We start from the raw sequence: 20,500 nt of genomic DNA on the forward strand, positions 1-20,500 counted from the left end.
TCAACAAGGTATTCTTGAAAATGAAGCCTCTCAGACACCTAGAAACTCTCTATTAGATTAATAAAAGGGACCTACATGGATCTTTATCGCTAGGAGGGGAGTAGGGCGTGAAAAAAGGGAAGACCAGTAGTAAGATGTGTGCCTAGGTATCAAAGTGGATACCACCAGACTTGGCCGGTATGCCTAATTAGGAAGGCGGTCACACGAGCCTGGTGTCAACTTGTTGAGTGTCGTGTTCAAACTATTCGCCGAGCGGAGACTATCTCAAATTAGGACTAGCGCAAGTTCGATTGTTTTGCATCATATCACGGGAAACGGCAGCTTCCAAACGTGACCTCAGCTTGGCCTCATGAGCATGGTCAAGAAGTATATCCATCACTGAATTGGTACATCAATCACTCAGATCTCTCAAAGCACAGATATGGCGTCAACGATCTCCACACCTGCTCACCCTCAAGACCAAAACAAGCCGCTTACTATCATTTGGCGGGACCAGGCCGACCCTGCGACGTATGAAGAAGCACGGACCAGGAATCTCTTCAACGCCCAGTCGCCGAGACGATTTCCCATTGCAGTTGTATATGTACGGAATACTTCGGACATTGTAAGGACAGTCAAACTCTCAATCGAGAAAGGCTGCCGAATCTCCGTTCGCGCTGGTGGACACAGCTATGCAAGTTGGAGCGTCCGGGATGATGCTATTCTCGTGGACTTGGGAGGCCTTTTCAAGGACCCAATCTTTGATGACAACACTGGTATCGTTCGTGTGACTCCTAATACAACAGGACAGGAACTAGCAAGTTACCTTGCCGGAAGAAATCGGTTCTTCCCGGTCGGGCATTGTCCGGGCGTCGGCCTCGGAGGATTTCTTCTCGGTGGCGGAATGGGGTGGAACTGCAATGTCAGTGTGAAGTCTTTTTCTCAGCTTCAGTTGAAGATTCCACGAGACAGCTGCTGAACGGACAATCCTAAGAATTGGGGCTGGGCATGCGAACAGGTCAAGGCAATCGATGTTGTTACAGCGAACGGTTCACTTCTCCGCGCCGATGCTCAGCAAAACAGTGATCTCTTCTGGGCAGCAAGAGGCGGTGGGCCGGCCTTCCCCGGTGTCGTCTCGTACTTTTATCTTCAAACTAGGCCAGCATCCAAGTGGATGTTCTCCTCCGGATATGTTTACCCCATGAGACATTACAAGACCGCCTTTCATTGGGCGCTGAAGGTACTCGCGGGTACACCATTTCTTTCTGCAGACTCTTTTTAACCTAGATATCAGATACCCTCTTACCTCACTGACGGCCTCGAGATCGTCGCCGTCGGTAGTTATCACCCGGATATTAAGGAGCCATGCATCATGATTGCTTTTACCGCGTATGGTGACCAAGAAAATCTTCTCCGAGATGTTTTGCAAAGAATAGAAGAATCTCATCCCAAGGGTAAGGTGGCTCACTGGTTTTGTGAAGAGACTAGCATACAGCAAGAGCTCGATAAAAAGGACCGGGCCTTTCCCCATGGCCACAGATACTTTGTTGAAAATTCGTGGCTTCAGAGTGATATCGATGTTGCTGCCGTACTTGAGACAGCCTTTACGGCATTACCCAACAACAAGTCAATGGTCCTGTGGCAATCAATGGTCCCCTGCAGTCGACGCAAGCTTCCTGAGATGGCACTAAGCATGCAATCTGATAACTACTTCGCCTTCTACGGGATATGGGAGGATGAGAATGATGACCATCATTGCCAGTCGGTGATCAGTGAAATCATGTCGAAGGTTGAAAAGTACTCCGTTGGCTCCTATTTGGGAGAGCTTGATTTCAGAGTTCGGAAGTCGAAATACTGGCAAGAATCGCAGCAGACCAGTATCCTAGAAATCAGGCGTAAATGGGATCCCAAAGGGCGCATTTGTGGTTGTCTTGGGCTCGAGGAAATGGACAACCATGAGGGGAAACACGTGTGATCCGCAAATAGAATGTCGTAGCTCAGCTCGTCGCGAAATATCGGTGGTTGCTGTTTAGTATACCAGTCGCAACGCTACTATGCAGAATGAATGACCTTTTTCAGTCTTTCGTAATATATACTTGCCCCATGAAAACGTATCTAACAGTGCTTGAGAAATCGGGTCGTCAGACGGGGTTTCCGGACTTAGGGGGCGGAAACCGCAATATGACGCCGCGGATTTATCTGACCGAGAGCCCTTTGACTCATCGAGCGGCTCGTATACTATCGTCTCTTCCTAAGACTCGGGATCTTTTTTATGGGTCTCTTCACCAGTATCACATTAGCTACTGATCATCTTATTCTATACTTTTCGCAGCCACTATTTACCTCTTGTCGCTGACACCACTCCATTTATCCTATCGAGCTTTATCATGTCGACCGACATGATGCGCGCTGTGGTCATGCATCAAATTGGGGGTCCTGGGGTCTTAAAGCTCCAAACCGTGCCCAAGCCAAGTCCTGCTGCCGGAGAGGTCCGTATCCGTGTCAAGGCGTTTGGCCTCAACCGATCGGAGATGTTCACTCGCCAAGGCCATTCTCCCGGGGTGAGCTTTCCCCGCATTCTCGGCATAGAGGCAGCCGGAGTCATTGATGTCACCTCGGCAGAATCTGGCTTTCAAACAGGTGACGTTGTTGTTACTGCTATGGGAGGCATGGGTCGTGTGTTTGATGGCGGATACGCTGAATACACGGTAGTGCCTGCCTCCCAGGTGCGACTTGTCAAAACAACTGAGGCATTTGGGCCTGACCGCCCTGTGAGGTGGGACCTCCTTGGGGCCCTCCCGGAGCTCATGCAGACGGCATGGGGATCGTTGATGACCAGTCTTCAGCTAGAGCCTAGTGATCGTCTGTTAGTTCGTGGAGGAACTACCAGCGTGGGATTGGCCGCCGCATTCCTCGCTCGATCCCATGGAGCCTCAGTCACGGTAACGACTCGAAATCCAGCTCGCATTGATTTTTTGCGTGCTCTCGGAATTGACGATATCATTGTTGATCGAGGATCGATTCTCGAAGAGGTCTTGAAGCGGGCTCCATTTAGTAAAGTCCTTGAGCTTGTCGGGGTTACCACTCTGGAAGACTCTTTGCGATGCGTGGCGCCTGGTGGCACCGTCTGTATGGCCGGTATCGCGGGCAATAAATGGACCTTCGACCAGTTCACTCCCATGGAATCTATCCCAACATCTGTGAAGTTGACCACATACGCAAGCACCACGGATGCCCTGCTTCAAACTCCCATTGAAGCAATTGCCCGGGATGTTGTCAATGGAACAATACCTTTGCCCATCAAAACATTTCCCATTGAGAGCATTGTGGAAGCTCATCAGTTAATGGAAGAAGGGGCGATGGCTAAAATCGTGATATTGGTTTAATTTAAGCGAGATTCCGCCCGGCGCCATTTCATGTATGCTCAAGGGTCTTGTTGTGAGGCTGAGTAGAAAGGCCGGGATCAGATGAAGATTTCCGACATCATGGCCGAGACGTGAGAGCATCAAAAGTTCGAGGTTAGGAAGAACACCGAAAGCTCTTTGGAATGATAGGGTCCGATATACGCACTTTGCACTTAATTGAGAAAATGCTGATATCTTGCTAAGAGCGTTCTACGCTTTTTGTTCACACTGGAGCAGGCGGACTCCCAAAATGGTAATTTGTAACTAGTAAAGTAAGTAAAAATTAGTTTACTATTAGTTTACCTTGTGGCACAACAAATACCGAGTGTCTTTATTCGCGTGCATTTTGGCCAAATCACATACTGCAATAAACCCTTCTCAGTGTAACACCAAAATTGCTCATGAATTTGTGCGGCAAGCTCTGGTCGTCCTTTGCAAATGCGGCTAGGCGATCCTCATTCAACAAGAAGGATTTTGACATCCAAGATGGTGTTTCTTCGCCCAACACCGTTCGAGCAATTGCCGCCGTTGCTGCAATACGACGCTAAGCAGAGAACAGCTGCTAACGAAGGCGGGCTTTCGGCATTCTTGCAAGAATACGTGACATTCGTGCAGAGATAGTAAAGATAAACGATAAGATCAAAATTTCGAATCTCTTCGCTAGAGCTATCTGGATGTCCGTCAAAGGGCCGTTTCCACATAGGTGTGAAATGTCTTGAACACAGATACAGAACGCCGCAAGGAGGAAATGCGCAGGCTCAACAGGGTTATTATCCACGGCGGTGATGTGCGATCCGATGCTATGGTAGTCACAGAGCGCTACGAGAAAAGCAGCACCGAATGGCAATCTTTCTGCACGCTATATAGCCTCACTCCGGATAATGTGTGGAAACGACGGTCTCAGGTTATGGCGAGATATAGTGCATCTGATCGGCCACAGCTTCCCTATCGCTTTTCAGCCGCGCACTGGTCGTGCTCGCTGAGATCGGCGGCGATCTCTCCAGTTCGAGCGATAGTTTTCTCGCTGAGATATACCACGCTCATCGCGGACTCTCTCTAAAACGCTGCAGCTAGCAGAAAATCTCAGGTACACTATCAAATAAGACGTCTAGGGCGCTGACTTTCCACGTTACGGAGTGTCGACTGCACGTGACATATGCCCTAATTAGGCCGGTTGAACAGGTATTCCACTATGTTTTACTCGATTCGCTTTACTTAAGTCTGGTGCTCCTTTGCGAGCGCTTTTAGACACCGTCGAGAAAGCGATTATATCATTAAAAGGAGCGATGGCTATCAGTTCCAAGCGGGTACCGTCAGAGGCCCTGTGTTGTCGGCGGCCTTGTCTTTCGATGGAATTATTATCAAGAGGAGATCAATCGTGGGTTTTGATTTTGTCCAACATCACTTGAGGATGATTGATATTGCAATGAAGACCTAAGTACGTGGGGTGCGTGTCGGAAGGGTTGATGATGGCACTTCTATGGGGAATATATATTTCTATCCTCATCGATCTCTCCCCGTATCACCCCAAGCTCAGAGTATTTCCGAGGAAAATGCCTAGGTTGAGGTTGGGCAAAAGCAGGAATCTAGGCTAATTTTCAAACCCAAGGTTAGTCAGAAAACATAATTGCAATTATGTTTTTGCAACTACATAAATCCGGCTAGACTTCAGATAAGGCTTTCATCAGGCCGTAGCGACAGGCTCGTTCAAGGTCACTTTACTCCTGCATTACTAAGCAGTCTCGCGACTCAATTCAACCGAAACAAAGGAAATGAAGGCTTCACATCAACTAGAAATGACGCTTCAACGTGATTTGCCCCAATTTTTAGGTCATGTTCAGTGTGTCAATGAGGAGGTGAGTTTCTTCACGGACGAACTAGTTATCCATTCTTTCCAGATCACCACTAACCCGGGGATGTGGATAGTCTGAGCTATTTGAACTTTGATCCTGCTACAGAACACTTGCCCAAGTATGTGTCGGCCCGTTTGACCTACAAAGAAAAGCTTAATTATCGCTCATTAAAGAAGTCGCTGGTCGACCGAGGATTGACTTTTCATGGGCTACAATGCCATAGTTTCCCCGCAGGCAAATGTAGTCGTGTTGCCCGCGTGGCACCTCCGAGAGCTTGGAATTCTCGTCCTAACAAGAAACCTTGCACTAGGACACTGATGATATACCAAAATTGGCCTTCCTGTGCAACACCAAAGCCAGCACTTGAGTCGAAGTTCGCCGCTCATGGCACTCGCTCATGGTACAGAATGGCTGTTTGAAACCAAGATAGCCGGTAGAATGCTTCGAGTCGGCGAATCGTGGAGAACACCTTGGATGTATCGTTGAAGCATCAATACACTCCGCCTGAACGCGGCTTCAGGCGCTAATGGAGATGTTCCATAGGGAGGCTGATTTCCAAAAGTTAATTCTAACTAGTGGCATTCTAAGCGAGCTCGCCGACCAAACTCTCAGAAAATATACGATCGTAATCGACCAGGAATTGGGACTTTGTCTATTGACTACTTTCACAAGTAGGAAGTACTGCGAAGTATATACAATTGGTGGGTGCATCCACAATGTAGGTGGCGCTGAAGACCTGCCCCCACAAGGCGTTGAAAAAAATCATTTGAGTCCTCAGCTTTCGAGTAGGGTCCCATATCACAATGAAATCTGAGAAATTGGTGTCACAGCCGCCTCATCCCATACTGGATGGATCAGAGCGATGAACTATATGAGGGACTTGGAGCAGGTCATGCCGTAGATCCGGCTGGCTCCGTGGCATGTGAGCTGCCAAAGTAGCCAAAGCAGAATCCAAAAATAACAAATCAATCAAGGATCGAATCGATCGAGTGGAGATGTAGCACTAGAACCCATCCAATGGATGTCTCGGATGTTCGTGATCCATCGCGTCCTCGGACCTTGCTTATGTCTGGCCTCTGTGGTGTCGCAACGCGTTCCCTCGCTTTGTTGTTTTCCCCCGCCCAAGTGTAAAAAATTCACGTATGCGCCCTTTTACTACTCTCGCCAATAGAATTCTCGTTAAAAAGCCTTCATTGAAATTTGAAACATTCATAGTTCCGTAAACCTTGAATACCGATCTTGTTAAGATGCGCCGAGGCGACCTTTATCCCTTGATCATCATGTGCCTAGATTCATAGTGGAGCAACGAAATACGCTCCACCGCCAAGGCGCACATTCGACCCTGAGCGGGATCTGACCCATCGCCTCCCGACAAGCAAAATGCGGTAGTGTACCTATCACCCTGCAAAATGTGAAGGCGATGCTCGTGCACAACGAGTCCCATAGGTAACGCGCGGCGCTATTGATGTCCACGCCAGCAGATCCGGAACGAAGCCGAGGGTTCAGAATCCCAGCTGCAGGGTGTTCAGCGACGCAAGGATTACCGATATTGGCCTGACATGTGGAAGCTGAGGTTGGGGACTGTAAAATCGAACCGGGGTCTGCATCTTGTGCTCGGCGCGCATCATGGCCCGAGGTCCCACAGTTTGCTTCCTATTCAGTGGCGTCAGCCACCGTGTCTAGAAGATGGGTCTTCTTCAATTATGCTGTGTGATCTCCGCATTTTGCATCCGCCTGCTACGGGATACACGATAGTGCGATCGCAAGTCAATTTCCCTGAAAAACTAGAAAGGGGGGGAAACGATAAGCTGGTGGCCTGATCTTAGTCTTGAATTGCATCGTGGCTGAATCGGAGGTGTCTTTTTGTGAGTGTGTAAGACATGGCAGACAATGCACACTCTGCACCTCATTGCATGAGTGCAATTTCCCCCGAAAGCTTCGGGAACGAAAACCCCCCTTGGAAATATGCCTTCCAAAATTTCGAATGTCTCGAACATCAGCTCCAGACTCGGATAGTTCGAGATTGCATATTCTTGGTAAAAGAAATCCGGTTCAAGGCAACCCCTGAGCGGCAGATGCCACGAGCGCAACGAAGAAAGAGACGGGTGATGCGTGGATGCACTAGTTGCACCGGGTGGGCGCACCAGCAATCAAAAGCAGCGCTACTGCAACTAAGGGCTCGGGGTGGAGACGCGCAGTAGACATAGAGTTTGATGACCATGAATCGTTCCCCATGTAGACCAACGCAGCCAAACCTGGTTCATGCGGCCACTGAAAGGGGTATGCCAATTAGATGCTGCAGTGCTGGTCAATCGACCAGTCTGGTCTTATTCAGGTACCCTTTTTCTGCTTGGCGGCGACTTAGCCCTGCAGATCGACCGGGACGCCCCCTTTTGCGAGAGGACGGAGATGGAGCTTAGAGGGCTCTGTCCGGGAGGTATAAGGCTCTTCACCTCCACCATCGGGGTCTTCTTTCTCTACACACTAACTGCTTCATTCTCTCGTTCGATCTTCTTGTCTGTCACTCTTCTTTTGCTGTCATCAGCGTCCATTCTTTCCCTTCGCCCTTCACATATCACGCCTTGAATTTCTCAGTATTCTACGTTAATCCCATCAAAATGAAGCAGTCTATGATCACTTCCCTCGTTGCCCTCGCGGCTTCTGCCTCGAGCGTCCAGGCCACTGAGAGCCTGATCAGTGTCCCCGTGGGCCTCTGCACTGCCATTCTTGGAGAGGTGGAGTGCAAGCAGACCAGCACCACCAACGGCTTGATCAATGTTCCCGTCAACGCCTGCCTCGCTGTCCTCGGCCAGGCCAAGTGTGACCAGGCTTCGACTTCCTCCAGCGACAGCGGCTCCTTGATCAATGTTCCCGTCAATATTTGCCTGGCTGTCCTCGGCGAGGCCCACTGCCAGCAGAAGTCTTCCACTTCCGGTGGCTTGGTCAACATCCCCGTCAACCTGTGCCTGGCTGTTCTGGGTGAGGCTGATTGCAAGGATGCTGGATCCGGTATCCCTGCTGCTGCCACTACTCCTTGTGACACTGAGACTTCCGCCATTGTGGTTTCCACGGTCATCTCCAACCCCCCTCCTGCCATGGCCACCACTACTCCTTGTGAAACCGAGACTTCCGCCATCGTTGAATCGACCGTCATCCCGGGTGCCACTCAGCCTGCCGGTACCATGCCCGCTGGTCCCATGCCTACTATGCCCGCTGGTACTATGCCTGCTGCTTCCATGCCCGCCGCCTCCATGCCTACTATGCCCGCTGGTACTATGCCCGCTGCTTCCATGCCCGCCGCCTCCATGCCTACTATGCCCGCTGCTTCCATGACCGGCCCCTCTGGCCCTGGCATGACCGGTCCTGCGGCCCCCAGCATGTCCGGTTCATCTGGTGCTCCCGGTGTCTCCGCTGAACAGTCTTCCGTCTCCAAGCCTGTTGTTCCCGTTGCCGGTACCTCCATCTACTCTGCTCCCTCCGGTGCCTCCATGACCTCCATGCGCCGCATGCCCACTGCTCCCGCTGGTGCCTCCGCTGGCTCTGGCTCTGGCTCTGGCTCTGGCTCTGGCTCCAGCCCCGCTGCCTCCAGCATCAGCATGGTCAAGCCGTCCTCCCTCCCGGTCTTCAACGCTGCCGGTCGCACCACCTTCTCCGGTGTTGCCGTGGTCTTCGGCGCCATCTTCGCTGCTGCCATGCAATTCTAAGTAGTTTACTCTCCTTGGAAGTAGAAGGCAGCAGGCTATGGCGACCACTGGTACCATTTCCTAGTCTTCGGCTACTGTTGACGGTGATCCTTCCATTCGTGTTAGACAGATGAGTCTTTCTTATATTTATTTTCCATTCTTGATGGGTCCGCCTGTCCTGAATTCAGCAACCGTTAATACTATGATATATGCCTCCCATTTCGGTTCAAAATCTATTTTCGCGTTCTAATGTGTACATGAGGAATACATTGGCTGTACAGCATTGATTTCATATTGTACTGACTGCCTAGCATTGTAATCTGTGGTTTCCCGGCACCGTAAAGCTGTCATTAGTTGAAGGTCCATCCTTGTGAAAAAAGGATCATCGTGTGAACGGTCTAGATCCATAGTCTACTTACCGACCACATCTGAATAGAAATATTCAGTGAAATTAACTAGTCTCACCAAGATATTTGAGCGAGGCCCATCATTGGCCGGTCATTATGAGTGAGGTGCAGTGCAGTTCAGCTTTATCCCTTACTGATTGATCCCTTCGTGTTTCACCTCATCAATTGTATTATTTCGCCACCTTTGTCTTAGGCTGAGAGACTGTGTCAGTCCCTTTCCTCATATTGACTATCAAATCTGCGGAAGTCTGGTCGATATTCTGCAAATCTTCAACTTGATGGGGATAGGCTATTGTGGGGTATTTCGAGGATGACGGGGCGTGCCAATTCGCCACTGTCACATTGTGGCGTGTGGCCCACATTCCTTCTTTGAGCAAGAGTCCACGAGACGTTGCGAGAGAAGCTTTTGAAGAAATTGATGCTTTGGTCCTCTATATTGATAGAAAGCTTACCAATTAAAATTGGCGCAAAATTCCAGAACACCTTGGCAAACGACAGACAGCTATACTTCAGGCATTTATCAAAAACAGCATCGAGGACCTCGCAGCTCCAGCAGGGGAATGATTTTTGAAAGATGCACCCGAAAAGAGACGAGCACTGGGTTTAATGTCCATCAGCGAAGAAAGGAACTTGAGAAGTCTGAAAAGCTGCTGCCAACATGCAGATATTACAACCATTCATGTCGATGCGACAATCCATACTAAGTTCCTAAGATCCCGAGATCGCCACCTTTGGACCAAAAGAGGTGATTGCGGCAAGCTTCAGTAACTACCGAATGACAATGATCAGCAATTTCGGCACCAAGAAGATGAAATGACAGGCAGACCCATGATAGACATACTCGCCCGCTCAATGCTTGGATCATTGTTCGACAGATCTGTGGCGCATTGGCCAATACTTGCAGTCAATCTCAAGTGCTCCATTACCTGAGTTGGCCTCTTATTCGCTTGGAAATGAAGCCCTGAGATATATTCTTCACCATTGGCTCGACCCACTATGAATCATATAGCTTCTTATTACACGCCCCCGAAAAATTCTCCCTCTTGCCGCTGCCGCTGCTTCATCCGTCATCTACTGTCAACTGTCGACTGTTAACTCGAACAATGGTCCAGGTTGCGAATCTGGCTCTCGATCGGGGTGATCCCCGGCTTCTGAAGATACGCTTGTTTCGGAGGCAAGCTTCGGATGTCACCCTTCGCCCCCAACATCGCAAGCTCCATGATCGTAGCGTGACGTTTGAAGAGTACCATTATTATGCTCAACGGACTCGTGCTGAGGAAGACTTGTTGACTGAAAAGGAAATTGGCGTTCTGTCGATTATTCTTCCCTTCCAAGAATGATACGGGCGTCCAGCTTGAAACCAAAAACGTAACCCGAGATGCCTCGACTATGAACACCAGCAACGTGGAGAATCGAAGATTCATTACCGACGAGGAGTGGATCAATGCATCTCGTGCCCTTCGCACCGCCAGTCGAGGCGCTATCTCCTAGCTGATCACAGCTGATCATCCTGGGTCCCTTTGGCTTGCCATATGCCTTTGCCACCATGGGCTGGGGGTAAGTGTTGCGTCTCCCTTTCCAACCCCACTAGTCAAGAAAAAGCTAACTGGGACTTTAGCCCTGGTGTGGCCTTGTACACTGTCTTCGCCGGTCTCGCGGGTTACTTCGGGATATCTTCTCTGGGAAACATTCCTCGGGTTGGACTCTTACCAATTTCCACTCCGCAGTTTACGTACTGCGCCACTCCCTTCCTCTTTCCACTGGTTTGTACCACCCTGGGGCAGCCACATGCCCCTGGGCGCTTCAAAGTTCAGCCAAAGAAACTCAACCGCCACAGAAACACAAAATCTTAGTCTTGAGCCTCCAGCATCAACCTCCTATACGTGGACTAAAAGGAGATCTACAAACTCCGAAAGCGTTCACTTCCACGACTCGTTCAATGGCCACTTTAGCCATATCTTTAACCAAAGACACATGGCGCATCGAAAGGACCGATGCACACGAATTTGGCGTATCCCCTTACACGTTTTTCATCCGTCGAGACTAGATCGAGCAAAATTGCCAAAGTTCTTGGAAAGCCTAAGAGAAAAAGCAAGAATGTACGTAGAAATGAATTTTAAGAGTCATGAGCAAACACTCGTAATTAATGGGTATCAGAATTGAACATGTATTTCCAAAAATCATTGCCTATGTCCAGGTGGATGATCTATTCGCTCATCCAGTAACCTCAAAATGTCCTTGAAAGAGATAGGTTTTGTTAGAAAGACGTCGACGCCAGCGGCATACGCTTTCACAATATGTTCGTCGGATCCCAAGCCAGTGAGCGCGACGATTTTGGCAGACGGGTCCGTTTGTCGTGCCCGTTCGATTGATCGAATGGACCGAGTTGCTTCGAAACCGTCCACTATGGGCATTGACAAGTCTAGTCATACTCAGGTCAGGATGTTGTCCAAGAGAAATCAAAGTCAATAAGAATGTTTACTTACCCATGAAGATGTACTTATAACCACTGGCCATCGCCTGGACTGCTTTGACAGCTTCTTGTCCGTTGACAGCTGTGTGTAAGATCTCGGGGTTTGTTCGTGCGAGATATTTCTCGAGGAGAGCGAGATTGATTGCGTTGTCTTCCACCAAAAGAATCCGGATGCCAGCTCCGGGCTCAGTCAGCGGTTGCTTATAAAGATTGATACCGGGTTGATCGGCTTGTAAATCATGCGAAGCTGGTTTGGCTTTAGAAACAAGTCCAATGTGTGTGGTGGTGGTGTTTGGTGCTGGTTGAATATGTGGGGCATCAGGCGCCAAAGCGAGTCTCATCGTTTGCTGATCCGATAAGCTGTGGTTCTTCAAGATATTGTTGAGCTCGGAAAGTTGCTCGGTGAATCCAACTGGCGATGGCTCGTCTAGCTGGTATCGTTGGCTTGGCTTCAAGCACTTGAGGGACCCCATTAAGGTTCGAGCGAGTTGATGAGGACCACAGGGAAGTGTAAGCCAGATGGCATTTGGAGGCTGCTTGGTCGATTCCATCATGTTTGACCACGAAGGTCTGCGATGGCATAGGATCAGAAGTGACGTTTCAGGATGTGGATTTCCGATGAGATCCAATTCACGCTCATCAACAACTAGCAAGTCGACGAATTTAGGGGTCTCTGGATCTTTAAACTTCATTCCAAACCATTCGGTCAGATAATTTTTGATCACATGGTTCGAAGTTGGAATAGTGTATGGTGAATCCGGGGCGGTGACGAAATGCAGAACCTTTCCTTGAAGCCCTGCCTTCAGTTGCCTGATAAGATTCGATGTAACAGGCACCGAGTCGACAATCGCGGGAGAGTGATCAAGGACTTTCTGCTCTCCAGGTTGCCCCAGTGGGAATGTCATCTTCACAGTAGTGCCCACTCCGACCTGACTTTCGATTGTAATATCGCCATTCAGTGACTGGAGAATGTCACGAACAAGTGAGAGACCAAGCCCTGTGCCTTGTGATAAGACATCTTCTTGGGAGAATGGCGTAAAAATATCGGATCGAAGATATTGACTCGAAATGCCTTTACCGGTGTCGGAGATTGTTAAAAGAAGTTCTAGAGAGCCAACGGCTTCGGACGACGTCGGGCTGCAGCTTCCTTTGGCTTGGAGGACCTCCAGGCGAACCGAGATGGTTCCTTTTTGAGTGTACTTCAGTGCATTTCCAAAGACATTCATGACGACACGTCGCAATGCCCCAGGTTCCAGGAGGAACTCCCAGTCTCGAGGTTCAGCATTGATAAAAACGTCGATACCCCCAGTATCAGTAGATTCCGTGGATCCATTATTGCCTTCTGTGCCCAAAGACCATCTTCCAAGTGCACTATTGCCTGGATTCATTGCACCTGATAGAATGCGACCCGAGTAGACACTTTCGACGACATCTTCAATGATCGCAACGACATCGACTAGCTTGAGAATGCGCAGTGGCTGTGCTGGAGAAGCACCATTTCCTGCAGCCTGTCGACTGGAATCAGATGGGGAGCTAGATTCCACGTGCTGGCGTTTGCTTGCAAAAGAGTTGATCTTGGCGAAATCTAGAATCTGCTCAAAGGTATCAAGTAGAGTTTGACCACAAGCACGGATTGTGTCAAGCAGTCTTTTAGCAAATTCCGATTCGACATACTCGGCAAGAAACTCGTTGGCTGCCAGGATACCATGCAGGGGACTGCGCAATTCGTGTCTGCAGAGCAATTAGTATGAAATCTTCGAGATTACCACTCAAGATTGCAACGAAAAGTGGGTTGAAACGTAGTACATACGATATGGTACTAATGAAGTCGTCCTTTTTCTTGTCCGACTCTTGACTCTGGATGCGACTGTACTCGACCATCAAAGAAGACCCAAATCCAAAAATCCCGCCAAGCTCAACGTGGGCGCTAAAGACGCGAGTCTCAAGACAGCTCCAACTGAAACAGCCTCCAAACCACCGAGAATTGAATGAATCCCAAAGTGGAACGAACATTATTCTCTTTGCATTGGGAAAGTATTTCTTCAGTGCCTGCTGGTCTTTCTCACGCAATGCACCGAATGACTGCGGGTTCATTGAAAATGGCGGCGAAGATGGAAGATCAGGGGGTCCTTGTTGAGTCCCGGAGCTGGCAGTGTCGTCCTCATCAGAAGAAAAGGCTGTTCCATCTTGGTGAAAGTGCCAAAGACCACCACGCCGATAACGCCGCAAGAATCGGCGAGCGAAATGTAGATCCAATTCTGCAGCCGGGTGGGACTGTAACACCCCGCGATTTCGGTCAGATTGAGCTTCCGTATCCGACATGGCCCATATTGTGGCAAATTTTCGCTTTGACTCTGAGTCTTGTTCCATATCAAGGGTTGTTGGAAGTTCTATGCGAGCGTTGTTGCCGAAAATCACGACACCTCCATCTTTACCCAGATTCAGGCTTTGACGGATGGTGTCGGCGGCGCGTTGAAAAGTCTGCCTCATCCCATGGCTACTGGGATACGCTGGTGAATTCAGGGCTCCTTGGCTTTTATGCTCGCGATCTAAAGGGAGGGAAGGAGGGGAAGGAGGAATAGGCGGAGAAGGAGTGCATCGAGGGGAGCGACCAGAGCGACTTGACCGGGCAGATCGGGGAGAACGGGAAGAGCGAGTAAACCGAGGAGTATCGGAATTATCGGCACTCATTGTTTGATTTATTGAAGATTTTGAGCGAATCTGTGCAAAATCTTTGAAATACGAGTCTGATTCATACTCGGTGGTCGAACAAGGAGTCTGATACGGGCTCTGGGTATGAGATAAGTCCTGGTCCCAAAGGCCGGCACTCTGGTATGTTGCTTTGCTGGAGGTTTCCGAAGTGACGGCACCTTGCACAAAGGAATTGAGGCCTGAGAGCACTTTGGCCAAGCGATCCGCTTCTAGCGATTGACGTGACGTTTCCATGTACTCCATAACGGCATTCGCTATAGTCCCGAGAGTTTCTTTGTGGGATTCCGTCAAAGATAGGTTCGGTCGAGGATCGATCACATATAGACTTCCAATGGTGATGTCGTTGCTTGTGATCAAGGGTGTGCCTGCGTAGTACCGGAAGTAGGGAGCTGCAGCAACACAAGGGATATTGCAAAATGTCGGGTGGTGTTGCAAATCGTCCACAATAAAGAATGGGAATCTTTCTTCGCTAGAGGATCGTAGGGTGATGGTTTTCTGTGCATGACATAGACTCAGCGCAGTCCTTCAAGTTGGAATAAAGACGAGACGTTCCACGTGAAGTGCAACTAGGAACCTGGTGCCCCGATGATGCTTGCATGGAATTCGTCGCTTACCTCACAGAGAGTCCCCGAAACAGGACCGCGCGCACAGCCCATCCAGAGACCGTCGCCATCATCGTCATACAGATCATTTTTGTCCAAATTGAGCGATTTTGAAGCCTCTGCTACCACGTAAAGCGTTTCGCGATCAATCAAACTGGAGAAATTCAATCGTTTAGCAACCATTTTCTATGCGTCAACCTCAAAGTGGTTTCCCGGGCCATTTCATCAATCGAAGGCAACGAAAGCTGCGCATATTGCCCCGTATGACCGTTGAGGTGGGTGTGGTGTACCTGATTATCGCCCGTTGAACACCAAGCCTCATCGCCGCCAATTGAGCGAGGGCCGTCAACACCAGATTGGGACTGGCCTTTCCCGGAGACTTCAGCGAGGTGTCGACGCATTTTCCCGTCGGCTTTTCGGTCGGAAGCAGCGCTGGATTGTCGGGTTGAAAGTAATGGTATAGTTCGCGTGCGCGGCGTTCGCCATCTCGAAGTTCTCGCGCAGAACTCTCCATTTTGAAGAATCTTGCGTAGAAAGCCCCTGCCAACGGCGATAATCACCCGACGTCGGGACTCGTTGATCACGTCTCGGCCGTTCCTCGTCTGTGAAGGGTTAATGGCGCGCAAGACACAAAGCGATAGAAAATCTTGACTCGGTCGCAGGGTCGGCAGAGCAAGGTACGTACACGATGCTGACGGGCTCCACCCATGACGTCAGGTGGCCCCTCACGGCTGGTCTCGACCCCTCAAACATCAATCGGCCGTGAGATCGATGGTTCTTTTAAGCGATCTTGCCTGGACCCCGATTAGGAGTCGGAAATTCCGGTTTGCGCCTCAGTGGCACTGGAAGGTGAACTGACCAGTCGCAGGCCATTTGTTGATCCCAATCCCAACGATGGTGGCGCAAGGTGATCTGACCCGTCATGAGGAGTCCAAATGCGGTCGCAAAATAGACACTGCTGGTGGAGAACAGGACCTCTTGTCCGCCGAGCCGTATGCAGGCTATATTCTATATGGCCACTTGGAAAGATTCGCTGGAGCCACTGGTCTTGTTTTTCCAGAGCTGCAATATAAGCTACCCTAGGGTGAGTGTGCTGATAGTATATTTGGGGATTATGAAGATGGAATATGAATGATGAGAGTGATGATGATGATTAATGATAAAACCTAGAGATGAAGCTATGGATCTAGATACCATGGAGGCTGAGGCAAGGGTGCGATGAGAAGGGGCAATATCCCCAATTCAATGCGAACAGGGATCATCGAGCCCGTATAAGCGACGGAGGCCGATATTCTGCCTGTCTGGTAGCTGGTTTCGTCCCAAGATTTGACAACTAAGCCAACTTTCAATTCAAATTGACAGCATCAGAGCACAAGAGAATGCATGCTCATCATCGCACTTTACATTACACGGGTCGTTTGCAGGTCCAGTAGCACTTACAGACCAGCAATGCATGAAAAGCTTGCGAAATAACGCCCCGGGAAGCTCCTCTGCCGCAAAATTTGAGAGATACTCATTGCAGCTACTACCAATGCCTTTGTACTGATAGAAACTCGGAATGTAATGTCGTGGTGTAAATTGTTGAATTCATTGGATCTAACCTACTTCGCTTTACTTTCCCCCGTTACTCCAAGCACTTGATCCAACATGAAATCTGGAGACACAGATATTTCCTAGTGGCGCCAGCAGCTAGCCACCAAGTGCTCGAAGTCACAGACCTGGGTCGCTTCCTGGTACGCGGTGCCTGGGCCACAGGTCTTCAGAACTGGGGCTCCACCAGCGGGACATTCCCAGAATCGATGGCAGTCCGAGGGATCAGCCCATGCAGCGGCGCGAGCGGCAGCCTCGGAGGCTGGTGCGGCAGTAGCACAGCTGAAAAGCGCAAAGGCCACAAAGGCGGTAATGGAGTGGTAGGTGAGCTGCATGATTTCGACTAGGGCGACTTAAAGTCAGTAGGCGTAATAGACAAAGCTCAATTGTGTCTCAAATATACCTGGTTTCTTCTCTAAAATCAAGATTTGAGATGGAGATTCCGGGGTAGCAATGTCAAAGTATTGGAAAGGCAGATGACTGGTGGTGATTAAAGAATCCGGTGTCAGCGGGCTAACCTCTGGCTTCTTAAATATTCCAAAAATTATGTGAGCCATTTTGTTTGGCAAAAAGAGCTTCGCCAGTTCTTGCCATGATTGGAGCTTCAGTTCCCCTTTTTTTTACGGTATTCAGTGTTGTCAACATGCAGCGTTCCTTTCACCACCGTCAGAATGATCGGTTAAGGGGCGTTGAATGCTTCGAATGGAGATCATGACTTGCAACTGCATACTTTGCCTCATTCACTTGAGGGGGAAATATTTGGATGTAAGGGAATGTGGTGCCCATATGGCTGTTGATTCGTCCCAATGGACCGCCTGTCATGTTCTCGATCACTAGGGCAAGAAGTTTAAATTGGTACACAATGTTGCCGTTTCATTCACCACATTTCATAAAGATGAAACTAAATTCTTTATGCGACATTGCTGGAAGCTAACCACATCGCTCGACACTTTGCATGTTTTGGCCAATGAATATTGAATGTTTGGGCGTTCGGACACCCTTGGCAATAAAAGACTTGGCAATTCTCGATGGTGCATTCAAGGGGTCTAACAGAGAGGCACTATGTATCCCAGCCCCTCCATACCACATTCCAAGTCGGTAACAATCAATAATAATGCTAACATCTAACAAGCATTTGTATGACAGACCCAGAGTAGTCCCACCTTTGTTGGTGTAGATCTCGGAATTATCTTCTTAGCAAAGGTGCATTTACTCGTTCGGGCATATTTTGAAACGGAAATAGATTCGAAGCATATTTGGACGCTGTGAGACACATTCCCCATATTTTTCACTAATTACTATGACTTGCTCAAGCGTGTAGATTGTTTCCTAGACTGGAAAGACCTTTCAAACTGGGAATGTCCGCCAGAAACCCTCAAAGACCATCTTTAAATCACCTGAGTAGTCGGGTATTGTTCATCGATGATATTCGTGCTATGAGAAAAGAGGAACAGGTTATATTGATCGCGGACAATGTGCCAGCTATGGAAAAGGTGCTCCAGACAGAAGGGATCCAACTAATTTTATTTCATGGCTTCCCTCGAATGTAGGAAGCCAATGCCACTCAGTTTGTTGTCTTACTACTTCGCCTTCCGGCACTTGCTGCAACATCGTAATTTGACACATCATTCCTGGGACAAAGCTTCTCCAATTCACCTCGTAGCAAAGCAACCCTCTGAGGGCGACGATCATTATGCGGCACCTTGACATTCTTTCCGGAATTTGGGCAACACGCAAGTATCATTCTCTCGCCTGCCTGGTCGTGATACTCAATCTAGTTGAAGTCTACTGAATTCTTCCACTCGACCGCGATCGTTCTTGTTGAAATGGTGAGGATGCTCTAGCAAACCCGAAGCAGAATCAAAACATCATCTCTTCGGCTTCGCCGGGTCTACGATGGTGTGGCAGAGGGCCAGGGACACTTTATCTTGGAGCTAGTGCAGTACTAGACAACCCTCGTTGACATGGTGCACATCCCACGCGGAATTGTCATGTCAGGAGACAAGACGGAGGAGTTTTGGTATTTTGTTATCAGATAAACAGTCGCCTTCTATCCTATGATGCTCCCACATAGCTGCCGGGGCAAGGCTTCTAACAGGTCCAACTGCACGGTGTCGTAGTGGTATCATCTTTACTAGAGCTCCACAGTCATCTTTGGTAGTATTTATGTTCAAGATCTTCTGGCTTCTGGGTTGCCCCTCTGCGTTAATTCTCGAAATTCTTTCCACTGTATGTAGATGATACATATTCTCCTCAGCCAGCCCTCAATGATATTATAGCCACAATTTGCAATGCCAATGCAGGGCAATAATTATAACTTCACACCCTGGCAGGCTTATCTGTGGGTTGGTCGGTCAGTCAAGTGGGCCTCAGTCGACTTCAATGTAATCAGCGCCTCTGCGCCGCGGGGTCCTTGGGGATTGGGCCTCTCAAGTTATACTCTGCGCAACTATCTACTTGTTGCCGCTCCTTTGAGGTCAATCCGGCATACGCTCCGCCCACAGTGAAGAGTTTCATTCGATATATACAACGACCGATGCTGTTGGCGAAACCGTTGCGCTGCGTATATTGCTCTGATCATGATAGTCTGAGAGAACTGGATGCTTCATTTATCAAGTTCTTTACTCTCTTCATAAATGGACATCTAGTTTTTGCTCATTTGTTTGGCCTTCTCTCTCGGGCCAGTGTTTATGTGTCTCGGATCCGAGCCCGGATTCGGCTGAGTGTGCACTGAGCCACTCATGTATAAGAATGAAGGCCGCACCCTTTCTATACTTCTAACAATCATACTCAGCACCATTCTGTATTCTGATTCTCTATGCTGAATCTCAGTCCGCGATCATCACGATTTCAAAATGCACGCTTTAGTCATCGGAGGCAGTGGTCGCACTGGAAAGCTCGTCGTGGAGGAGCTGCTTCGAAAAGGTACGATACACTCGGTTATACTGTACAAAGCAGGGATCTGAGATATCAACTAACTTCTACAAGAGAATCATATCACTGCCCTCGTTCGAAATCCTGCAGTGATCGAGATGCGAGATGGCTTGAGCATCGTCAAAGGTAAGCTTTCCCCGCTCCACAATGTCGAATTCTCAATCTAACACATACCCTTGAGGAACACCTACAAGTGTATCGGACATTCGCTATGCTTTTCGAATTCAAATTCCAGATGTGGTGATCGTGGCCCTCAGCGCTCCCGAGCCAGCGACAGCCCATTCGCCGCACCCATTTCCCCTCCACGGCTCATGGCCGACTGCAACACCAACGTTGTAACCGTGATGACAGAATTTGGCGTGAAGAAGGTGGTCATTCTACAAGCTTTTGGCGTTGGTACATCGTGGCCAAACATGTCATGCATACTTCGTTTGCTGATGAGCAAATCCAACATGAGCTATCAGTATGATGATCACAACAAAACAGACAGGGCGATTCGAACTAGCGGCGTCACATATGTTCTGGTTCGTCCTGCTAGGCTGGTGGATACTGATGTTCTGTCGACTCGAGAATGGCCGTACGATGGCAAGGGGATTCCCCTGATGGCTACTGCTAGCCGTAAAAGCGTGGCTAAATTCTTGGTGGATGCGGCGACGAAGGATACATGGGATGACAGTGGCCCCGTTATCTCGAATTGAGTTAAGCTTTGTGTCTTAGTTAGGAATAAGTCGGTCTGGTTACATTGATCAAAAGAAAGCGTTCTCCCAACATATATGTTTTTATATTGTGGGGGGATATGCTGGGGGCTTGTATATTTCTCGAGCTTCTTTTGAAATTCTAGTCGCACATGAGAAACGTACTCC

The 20,500-nt window shown here is 49.1% G+C and overlaps 6 protein-coding genes across 6 annotated transcripts; 4 read left to right on the forward strand and 2 right to left on the reverse strand.

The window, feature by feature from the left end:
* Positions 1-421: 421 nt before the first annotated feature.
* On the forward strand, positions 422-1,954 carry N7477_003934 (FAD-binding oxidoreductase; the record flags this gene model as incomplete). The annotated part of the gene is made up of 3 exons (XM_056965597.1): positions 422-901; positions 974-1,219; positions 1,274-1,954. The coding sequence occupies 3 exons, from the start codon at positions 422-424 to the stop codon at positions 1,952-1,954; spliced, it is 1,407 nt and encodes a 468-aa protein (XP_056825550.1).
* Positions 1,955-2,366: 412 nt separating this feature from the next.
* N7477_003935 (zinc-binding alcohol dehydrogenase family protein) lies at positions 2,367-3,365 on the forward strand (the record flags this gene model as incomplete). Its single annotated transcript, XM_056965598.1, has 1 exon — positions 2,367-3,365. The coding sequence occupies one exon, from the start codon at positions 2,367-2,369 to the stop codon at positions 3,363-3,365; it is 999 nt and encodes a 332-aa protein (XP_056825551.1).
* A 4,489-nt stretch (positions 3,366-7,854) lies between these two features.
* On the forward strand, positions 7,855-8,940 carry N7477_003936 (uncharacterized protein; the record flags this gene model as incomplete). The annotated part of the gene is made up of 1 exon (XM_056965599.1): positions 7,855-8,940. One exon carries the CDS (start codon positions 7,855-7,857, stop codon positions 8,938-8,940), a length of 1,086 nt encoding a protein of 361 aa, XP_056825552.1.
* A 2,566-nt stretch (positions 8,941-11,506) lies between these two features.
* On the reverse strand, positions 11,507-15,627 carry N7477_003937 (hybrid sensor histidine kinase/response regulator; the record flags this gene model as incomplete). The annotated part of the gene is made up of 5 exons (XM_056965600.1): positions 11,507-11,748; positions 11,813-13,530; positions 13,610-15,006; positions 15,126-15,267; positions 15,404-15,627. 5 exons carry the CDS (start codon positions 15,625-15,627, stop codon positions 11,507-11,509), a joined length of 3,723 nt encoding a protein of 1,240 aa, XP_056825553.1.
* Positions 15,628-16,786: 1,159 nt separating this feature from the next.
* Positions 16,787-17,260, reverse strand: N7477_003938 (chitin binding peritrophin-A domain-containing protein; the record flags this gene model as incomplete). The annotated part of the gene is made up of 2 exons (XM_056965601.1): positions 16,787-17,055; positions 17,107-17,260. The coding sequence occupies 2 exons, from the start codon at positions 17,258-17,260 to the stop codon at positions 16,787-16,789; spliced, it is 423 nt and encodes a 140-aa protein (XP_056825554.1).
* A 2,298-nt stretch (positions 17,261-19,558) lies between these two features.
* On the forward strand, positions 19,559-20,335 carry N7477_003939 (NAD(P)-binding oxidoreductase; the record flags this gene model as incomplete). Its single annotated transcript, XM_056965602.1, has 4 exons — positions 19,559-19,628; positions 19,692-19,763; positions 19,819-19,832; positions 19,895-20,335. The coding sequence occupies 4 exons, from the start codon at positions 19,559-19,561 to the stop codon at positions 20,333-20,335; spliced, it is 597 nt and encodes a 198-aa protein (XP_056825555.1).
* Between the last annotated feature and the right edge of the window lie 165 nt (positions 20,336-20,500).

This window comes from Penicillium maclennaniae (assembly GCF_028827695.1).
Source record: "Penicillium maclennaniae strain IBT 15551 chromosome Unknown utg000003l:1.0-5670915.0:1.0-5674809.0, whole genome shotgun sequence".
In the NCBI taxonomy this organism is placed as follows: Eukaryota; Fungi; Ascomycota; class Eurotiomycetes; order Eurotiales; family Aspergillaceae; genus Penicillium; species Penicillium maclennaniae.